This window comes from Lactuca sativa, chromosome 7, assembly GCF_002870075.4.
Source record: "Lactuca sativa cultivar Salinas chromosome 7, Lsat_Salinas_v11, whole genome shotgun sequence".
Classification (NCBI taxonomy): domain Eukaryota; kingdom Viridiplantae; phylum Streptophyta; class Magnoliopsida; order Asterales; family Asteraceae; genus Lactuca; species Lactuca sativa.
This window is the reverse complement of record NC_056629.2, coordinates 97,799,037-97,809,088: the sequence shown is the minus strand read 5'-3', so window position 1 is coordinate 97,809,088 and position 10,052 is coordinate 97,799,037. Positions and strand designations below refer to the sequence as shown.

The window sequence follows — 10,052 nt, the reverse complement described above, 5'->3', positions numbered from 1 at the left end:
CTTGGGATGCGTTCTTCCTCCGAGGTGACCCTAGTGAACCTCCCAGATCTTCGTGAAGATATATTAACTAAATATTTATGTTTATAACACAATAAGTATTACAAACATAAATTTTATTCCAAATCATCAAATTTTCGAAAAAAGACATATGTCGTGTTCACATCAAACAACTTAAGCCAACAACCAAGAGGAAAAAAAACTTATCAAAACTCCCTCTTTCTACTTTTTAAACACAATGTCATCATATTTCAAGATTCGCTTTCCCTCCTTCAAGTACTTCCTTATCTTCTTGGCTTTTCGATCTCTAGGACCACTCGGATTACTAGCACCTCGACTTAAGTTGGGTCTCTTCCAACCACCCTATCTACAAATCCATATGTCGTGGCCTTGGCTCTCTTTTTAAGCCACGAATCCTTCCTACAGCTTGGTGATAGTGGGTTTCCTTAGCTCCATTACTTCCTTTTCTAACCTTCATATCTTGCGCTTACTTTCCTGAGTAGCCTCAACACATATTTGGTTCTCCTATACAAGCCTTGACCAATGCTCATCTATCTCTTCAATCTTTCATTTTTTAGACTGTGAATCTCGAGCTATGACTGGGTCATTTCTTCCTTATATAGCTGCTCCCAATCAAAACCAGGACTAGTTGGCTTACATACTCCACATAGGGCATATGGAACATTTTGTATCTTTGTTCCACATGGTACTCAACGTGGTTTCCCTTGGGTTCCTCCTCGGGGTCTTCTTCGAATTCCTGATCAGGTCCTTTGTCGGTTTCCTCCTCATGATCTTCTTTGGGTTCCTCCTCAGAGTTCTCATCTTTATCTTCTTCATCTCGCTCAGAGAGGTTGAGTGGAATAGTTGGTTCCATACTGTTTTCCAAATCAGAGAGCTCTAATTCGGCGTCTAACTTCTCGTGAGGAAGTAACCCACTCGTACCCTCACATTCAACCCCACTATCGACGATAGCCTTTCCACGATCCATAGTACCTACATACGAGACGCAATCCAGATTAGTTGATGTACCGCTCCACCCGTTTAGGCTTAGGCGTTTAAACAACAACAAATCTGCTTAAACATCGCTCTGATACCAACTTGTAATGCCCCAAATTTAAATAACAAATATTATCTTAACATGGTCTCAAAAACCTCCAATATCCAAAAATCTTAATACCAATATCATTATTATTAATAATAAAAGCGGAAGCAAATAGAAAATTTAAATAAACACTTGGTGCGTTACGTCCTCCTCAAAACTTGTCGCCTTCTTCAAGCCTGAGCTTTATCCTTTTCATTCCCGCTGCCACTTGCTACGTTATTTCCTCGGTTGCGTGCATTATAGATTCTAATGGGTAAGCCTAGGGCCTAGTGAGTTTGTGGTTTTCATGCATATTGACGTCAATAAAATAAAAACAAATACAACAACTTATCAACTTTAATTGTTTTCATCCCTTTCCACTCTTGGTGACATATTAGGGAACTACTGTCATTTTTCAGGGAACAAGTCCCTCCGCCAGGCACAACAAATATGCTTACGGCTAATAAATCAGAGCGTAGGCTCTCCACCGCGTACTGACACCCTGTACGACGACTAATAACAATATCGTGTAATTAATACACATGTTCCCTATGTATATGTCACCACCCTTTTCACCCTTTTAGATGAAATATTTCATAAAATCCACATAAATATTCATAGCAATAGCAACGGTAATATGTAATTGGAAAAATAATTAAAATAAACTTTTCATGCAAGCAACCACAGAATTCACACGAACCCTACCTTGTTGGCGTTAGGTCTTAACCAAACTTGTCACGCTACCTGCACCCTACATTTAACCAACATGATTTTCAAAGGTCGCAATGCTAGAAAAACATCGCATGTGTTCGTTTAGTTCCACTATCCACTTATCTCGTTCGGCCAATCAATAACTATCCAATTTTATTATTCATGAGATTGATATTAATTTTGACCCAAATATTATACTACATCATTATCGAACAAAGAAAACCATCTCCTTTAAATTATCACTTTATAAAACCTTAATATAAATATATGAAAAAAAAAGACAATTGAGTGTTTAAATTTATCAAACATTTGGAAACAAACTGTTTAGAAACTTAAATATCTTAAAGTTAAATTCTTGTTGTTGTGACACCAAAAAACAAGTCGCCGAAGTAGAGGGACTTAATCAGCAACATCAGTTTCAATTCAAATGAAACATACTTGCATATTCCTATATAGTCTCATTTCAAAATCAAAAATATTATGAAAATAGAAGGATTGAATCTTTATTTTTCATTTTGAAAGAATATATATACGGCTGATAATGGGAGTTGACCATGGGTTAGATTTTAATCCGCCCAACAAAAGAAGACCCGGTAAGCCGTCTTCCTTGCCCGAAATTATTTTTTTCCTTTTTTGCCATTTTCATGAGTATAACGACTTTGACTTCTCTTAAAAAATAATTACCAAAAAAGATATAAAATAATCATTGATTATCTCTATTTCTTATTAGTCATATCTCAATAATTAATTATCAAAATCAAAATCAAATTAGGATAAATAAAACTTTTTATTGCATCCAATATGCTCCATTAAAATCCTTATCAAATTATAGTATTATCAGCCATATCGAGACTTTAAGTGGAACCAAAACATGTTGCACGACCATATAACCCTACTCTAGCAACTATAACAAGCTAAAATCAAAGAATCATACTTTAATTTACTAAAAAACTCCGAAAATCTCTAGAACTTCTAACTCCAATTTCTCATTCGTTCCTTCACCTTTCTTCGCAATTCCAGTGGGGTTTCCACAAAAAATTTCAAGCTTTATATATTGCCTAAGGTTTCATCGGTTACTATCCCCTCAGTGTCTCGAATTTATGGCCGAATTATGGATGATGGTTTCTAGACATAATACCTCATAACTTACATCTAATTAACCCATTAATTTTGGACTAATCATTTTTTTATATTAATATAATCTGATTATATATATTATATATTTTTATTTTAACATGAGTTATTACATCTAGGATAAATATAAATTCCCCAACTTAACCAAAAACATAAGGTTGTCTGTAGGGAGTGATCCTTATGATATTGAAAACACATGGTTATTTGAAATTTGATTTTTGGATATAGAAGAAAGCAAAGTTGGTGTTGCAATGATCATGATGATGCAATTATAGATATTCTAGAGGATTTTCTCGTTATTCAATAATGTGATCTTATATGTTCATTAACTAAGTTGGTATATCCTTCTATTCTTCAAAACTACAATACTTAAACTTTTTTCGAGGAAATGCTATACTTGCACCAAAAAATGAAACTGATCGTGAAATAAAAAGTTGTTTACTATCGTTGTATCTAGGAGAAGAAAAGGGATATCTAAATTCAGGTAATTGCGTATGGTAATTGTGTTATTGATGCAGTAATTATATCTAGAACTCTAGAAGTAATATTTTTGCTACTAGGCTTTTATTGCTAGAATGTCTTTATCTCCTGCACATAAAATAATTCTATTCAAGATCACATGATTAGAATTTTCATTTTCCGTTTGTTTTGCTATCACCATAAACAAGAGTTCATTACAATCATTGTGAAATGTTGGTTTATTTATCAAACAACCATTTTTCACACACATCACTTGTATATAGTTTTATGTAGAATTAAAATAGATAAAAACATTTAAATTATTAATTTTAATTTAGGATGATACTTTTTCAAATCATTGCTTTATTAACCATTTTGAGTTTATAGTAATTTATTTTATTTGTGTACACATATCTCAATAACGTTACTTTATTTGTTTGTAACTTAATGTTTTACACCTTGATAATACTATAATATTTTTCTGTGTAGCTATTTATGACTATCAAATTTTAATGTTCCATCATACTAATCATGTGTATCCTAATTTTTTTTTTATCATATACTAATTATATGTAACCATAATATATACTTAGCAACATAACATTTTTTTGGGTTTATAGTTTTATCCTTTACCGGAAAATTCATAAGTTCACTATGTATGTGGTTGAAGTCATGAAATCAAGTTCAACTAGGAATGAAATTTCAAACCATTATTATGGAACCTCTACAAACGTTTATTTCTAGAGTACAAAAAGTGGACATTTCTTCCAACCCTTACAATATAACCTTTCACACACCATTATTTATTTAGGTATACATGCATGAAACGACCTTATGAAAGAAGATCATCTTCTTTAAGGACAAGAAAGGAGGTCATATCCAACCAAAGAGTTTTGGAAATTTATTCTTCCTCTCTCACATCTCTGAATACACTTCACTTTTCCTTCCACCCTCAGGGCTACTAACTGATTGTGTGAGCATATGCTCTCGGATTCCTTTTTGAGCATTAAACAGAGTCATATGGATTTCATCAAAATAAGGTGCAGTAGCATTCTTTGTATCTTTAATCCACTGCAAAACTTTCTTGTAAGGACTTAATATTCTAAGGTAGTCCTTCTCACTTAGAAACTGAAAACAAGAAAAGTTTTGTTTTGATTTGGAGTGAGCCAAAAACAAGAAACATATGGTAGATTTTTGGCCATAATAGGTTATCAATTTAATGTGTTTAATTACCTCTAGTTGCATGATTTCACATACTAAGCTGAGATCCGCTATTGATGGTTCAGAATTTCCAAGCAGAAACTGGCCGGATCCTTGTAGCCAAAAGTCATCTAATATAGACAAAGATTTCGGAAGTATCTTCTTAGCTTCATCAACTGCTCTAGGATTCGAAGGTAATCCATATAAAGGAGCTAGTATCGTGTTGTATACAAGTCCAGCTACAAGAATAAAGTCGTTCTAAAATGACACTAATACAACTAAGAAAAATCAATTTTGGTTTAAACTCAATATACTAGGCTGTTTGGATGTGTGTTTCAAAAATATCATGTGATATTGATTGATTAAATCATAAAGTAAATTATAGTAGAACATAGGGCATGCATGGGATACTTTTTGAATAATTTCAAGTGCTTGAAGTCATGATTAATGTTTTAAGATGTTTACGCTGCGTTTAGTTCAGGAAAATGGACCGTTTTCCAGAAAAATTTTCCAAAGGAGAATTTTGAAAACGCGTTTAGTTATTCTATCTTTCAAATATTTTCACGGAAAATGAAAATTTTCCGTTGTCTAAAATTACAAATAAGTTTGAAATTTTTGGAAAACCGATAATCATTGTTTTCAAAAATTTTCTAATTTCAATTTTTTTTTAATATATAAACACACACTCTACCACCGCTATTGTTTTCTAAAAACAAAAACGGATAGAAAAATACATATTTAAACACGTTTTCTAAAACTGAAAATGAAAAATGAATAACTTTAACTAAACATATTTTACAAAATTTTCATTGAAAACTGAAAACGGAAAACAAAAACTAAAAAGAAAAAACGAAAAACGGAAAATGAAAACTGTTTTTCCGTAAATAAACGCAACATTAGTATTTGACAAAATTTTAATGTTTAAGAAAGCGTTATAGAAACTATATACGGGTATATAGTTTTCCGGAAAATGAAAATTTTTCGTTGTCTAAAATTACAAAGAAATTTGAAATTTTTGGAAAACCGATAATCATTGTTTTCAAAAATTTTCTAATTTCAATTTTTTTTTTAATATATAAACACACACTCTACCACCGCTATTGTTTTTTAAAAACAAAAACGGATAGAAAAATACATATTTAAACACGTTTTCTAAAACTGAAAATGAAAAATGAATAAGTTTAACTAAACATATTTTCCAAAATTTTCATTGAAAACTGAAAACGGAAAACAAAAACTAAAAAGAAAAAACGAAAAACGGAAAATGAAAACTGTTTTTCCGTAAATAAACGCAGCATTAGTATTTGACAAAATTTTAATGTTTAAGAAAGCGTTATAGAAACTATATACGGGTATATAGTTTTCCGGAAAATGAAAATTTTCCGTTGTCTAAAATTACAAAGAAATTTGAAATTTTTGGAAAACCGATAATCATTGTTTTAAAAAATTTTCTAATTTCAAATTTTTTTTAATATATAAACACACACACTCTACCACCGCTATTGTTTTCTAAAAACAAAAACGGATAGAAAAATACATATTTAAACACGTTTTCTAAAACTGAAAATGAAAAATGAATAAGTTTAACTAAACATATTTTCCAAAATTTTCATTGAAAACTGAAAACGGCAAACAAAAACTAAAAAGAAAAAACGAAAAACGGAAAATGAAAACTGTTTTTCCGTAAATAAACGCAACGTTAGTATTTGACAAAATTTTAATGTTTAAGAAAGCGTTATAGAAACTATATACGGGTATATAGTTTTCCGGAAAATGAAAATTTTCCGTTGTCTAAAATTACAAAGAAGTTTGAAATTTTTGGAAAACCGATAATCATTGTTTTCAAAAATTTTCTAATTTCAAATTTTTTTTAATATATAAACACACACTCTACCACCGCTATTGTTTTCTAAAAACAAAAACGGATAGAAAAATACATATTTAAACACGTTTTCTAAAACTGAAAATGAAAAATGAATAAGTTTAACTAAACATATTTTCCAAAATTTTCATTGAAAACTGAAAACGGAAAACAAAAAACTAAAAAGAAAAAACGAAAAACGGAAAATGAAAACTATTTTTCCGTAAATAAACGCAACGTTAGTATTTGACAAAATTTTAATGTTTAAAAAAGCGTTATAGAAACTATATACGGGTATAAAAATAACCAGATAATCATTTTCAAAATCCACATCCAAAAACCTGTTAATATTGTTTGAATTACTTGCACCACGACGGAGATGGGAATGATGCCAGTCTAAGAGAGAGTGGATCTTTGTTCTTTTGAATATATCAGCAGGATACCTACGTAAACAATGGAGCAATGATACAAGATATTAGCCAATGAATTAGTGATAATAGATATTATTATCATATTCGAACATGAAGTGCAATTTCCTAAAGAGGAAATTAATAACAACAAACTCACCAGTGATCTGCTACTCCTGGATTTGTACAAGCTAGGTAGATAAGAATAGCATGACTGCAAAGCAAATCTCAAATATTTGATCATGAATATTTACGTATTTTTTTATAGATTCAGAAAAACACTTGTAGCAATACACAAGCTTCATGAATTTGTAGGGATGTCTTTTAATTTATCTGAATTTGTACATTTGCGCCAACCTCAACCATAATTGTTCATATTATATAAAAAATAGAAATGAATGCACATAAGATTGTTCATGATAAAGGAGTTCAAATAAAAAACGAAACCACCTCTCAAACAACTTGAATCCTCCATCAACGATTGCTGGAACTTCCGACATTGGGTTTATTTCTGCATAAGACATAAAACCCATGTTATATTTTTGAAAGTAATAAATTTTTTAATTGAAAGCAGCCACATTGAATTAGAATTTAGATTGATGTGTGACTGTGTGTGATGATTTCCAAACAAACCTTTATATTCCGGAGTGAATTGTTGAAGTTTCAGGACTTCTATTGTGATTTCTTCAAAATCTATCCCATTTATCCTTTATAAGTACATCAAGAAGAGAGAAAGACCACAAGAATTAGATACGCATAAAGTACAACTAATTTACTTACAAATGACTAAGAAAAAAAAGTCAATCCACCCTAGAGCCACATGTTTCCTAAACTGCACTTTAGATATAAGGGCATCCACAATGCATTGAATTTTATAGACTTCAATAGATTGCCACATCATCATTTACTATTCCATACAATTCTATTCATTTTAATCTCACAATGTATTAAACTCTACAAGTTTAATGGAACATATTAAAAAAATATTTATTTAAAGTTTTAAAGATTTTCCTTTTTCCTATTGAAGAGTTCAATGACCATTGAACTTCAAATCTATTGAATGTCAAGGTGGCATTTCACAATGGTGAAGTTGTATCCATTGAATGACAAGTAGGCATGACATTTCATTCAACTCTTTCATTAAACTTCTCATTGTGGATGTTCTAAGCTTCTCAATCAATGCCAATGATAAATGCTCATTATAAGTAAACCATATAAATAATATTAAGCTTCTCATGTATATGGACACCACTAACATAAGAAAGTAATAGCAACTAACCAGAATCAAACGGAAGATCTTATGGAAAATGAGACACAAAAACACAACGCTATTGATTGCTAATTGCTAATGCTTAACTACCTATACTTAATCACGAATAACAAGAAAAATAATTTTTAGTTTACCCTTATAAATTACAGATCCTTAGTCAGATTATACTTTTAGATTTAGGGGCAAAATACAAACACTAGAACTAAGGCCCTACCAAAAATATATAACGAAACAATTAATTTAAAACATCATTATGAATATTATTAGTCTTGTTAACAATCCGTTAATAACTATTATCTATAATAGCAATATTTAAAAATTTAATTATTAGCTAATATCCAGATTAATAAATCATAAAAACGTTGGTGATGATTATTAGAGCCTCACTTTAGGTTTCGAGAGATATATAAATTATATTCAGATAAATAAGAAATTAAAATTCATAAACAAAAAAGGTACATATTCTTATATTAGTCACTCTGTCTGATTTTCAATACAAAATATATGCTTTTAATTTTTAAAATTAGTATAAATATATTTTATTCTTTTAGAAGAAATATCAACGAGCACAACCCAGCAAAAAAAATTTCTTTTAAAATTTACGATAGCTAACTTAAGTATTTATTTACTTTTAACAATTTTATAAAACTGTATATTGGATTAAACAGCTCTGTATTTGACGGTTAATACAAAGTTATAACTTTATTTTAAATTAATGAGCACCAATTTCTAAATTAAAAGAGAGATAAAAACGGAAACAATAAAAACCTTTGTTTGTCAATCCCTAACTCAAAATCGGAGATTGATAAGAAGTGAGGCGTGATTTATTAATTTGGGTTTGATATAAATTTGACTTAATATATATAAGTTTATGGGATTGGTGTTTACTATTCAGCTAATTAGTTCCTGATTGGTGGGTTTGGTTTACTATATTACTTATAGTAGAATGCAAAACGATAGACCAGTTAGATTTCAATTGTTAATTTCAATCACTATGGAAATTAAGGAAAGTATGCAAAAGTTGCTTTAATAAAAACAAAAAGGAAGTGAAGTTACTCACTTGCAGAAGATGAGAATCGCACGACATGGTTGGGAGAATCGATCGGCATATACCTTTAGTGTCATGTGTCTATTTCTCTTTTTCTCCTGAACCGAGCGATGGATGAAGCTGATATGAAATCGTTTACTTCTTACTATCAAAGATGGACGATATGATAAGGATTTTATAAACACAGATTTGTTAAATAGTTATTGAAGCCTCTTTTATGTTTTTTACTTAGGCTCAACGTGTCATACCACCGATAACATGTGCCACCTACCTATGTTTGCCATTTTTATAATTTTTTAAAATGACTAGGGAAAAAGGCTTATTAGCTTATTTGCTTATCCAATAAGCAAATAAGCTGAAAATGTATTTGGGTAAGTGAAAAGTGCTTTTTGATAAAGAAGAATAAGCAGTTTTTAAAAAGCAAGAGAATCGTGGTTTTTAGGGCTTATTGACTTTTTAGCTTTTACCATCTTAAAAGCCAATCCAAACACATTTTTAAAACTGCTTTTAGAAAAAAGTCATAAGCCTATAAACACTTTTCTAAAAAAACACTTTTAAATATAAAAAGCACTCCCAAACACCCTCTAGGATGTGGTGTATGTGTTTAACACAGCAAAAGAAAGGACCAATTTGAGCCGTAAAAGAAGAGAGAGAAGGTGGTGGAAAGCTACCGTCACTATTATACTGACGGTGAAATTGTGAGTCTGGTGCGGTGTTTATAGCCGGTAAATGGTCCAGATTAGCATATTGCCGGTGTCAAAAGCATGACACTGTTCAGCCTTATCAATGTTTTACGGTAAATATCGGAAGCGCATTAATGAATGTTTTTTGTTCACATTTTAACACTTTTTTTACACTAAATTTGATTGCGTAATTTCCGGTTT

At 30.6% G+C, this 10,052-nt stretch overlaps 1 protein-coding gene across 1 annotated transcript; it reads right to left on the bottom strand.

Moving 5' to 3' along the window:
• Positions 1 to 4,071: 4,071 nt before the first annotated feature.
• LOC111898452 (glutathione S-transferase T1) lies at positions 4,072 to 9,358 on the bottom strand. The gene is made up of 7 exons (XM_023894357.3): positions 9,181 to 9,358; positions 7,484 to 7,557; positions 7,301 to 7,361; positions 7,011 to 7,064; positions 6,807 to 6,886; positions 4,616 to 4,821; positions 4,072 to 4,510 (listed from the first exon to the last, which is right to left on the bottom strand). The coding sequence occupies exons 1-7, from the start codon at positions 9,243 to 9,245 to the stop codon at positions 4,298 to 4,300; spliced, it is 753 nt and encodes a 250-aa protein (XP_023750125.1). The 5' UTR covers positions 9,246 to 9,358; the 3' UTR covers positions 4,072 to 4,297.
• Between the last annotated feature and the right edge of the window lie 694 nt (positions 9,359 to 10,052).

What these genes read in the sequence shown, in the direction of transcription:
- LOC111898452 (XM_023894357.3), bottom strand. Translation starts at nt 9,245, where the DNA reads ATGACACTAAAGGTATATGCCGATCGATTCTCCCAACCATGTCGTGCG. An exon ending in GCGATTCTCATCTTCTGCAA is followed by an intron (nt 7,558 to 9,180) that starts GTGAGTAACTTC and finishes GTACTTATAAAG; the next exon opens with GATAAATGGGATAGATTTTG. An exon ending in GTGAAATCATGCAACTAGAG is followed by an intron (nt 4,511 to 4,615) that starts GTAATTAAACAC and finishes TCTTGTTTTCAG; the next exon opens with TTTCTAAGTGAGAAGGACTA.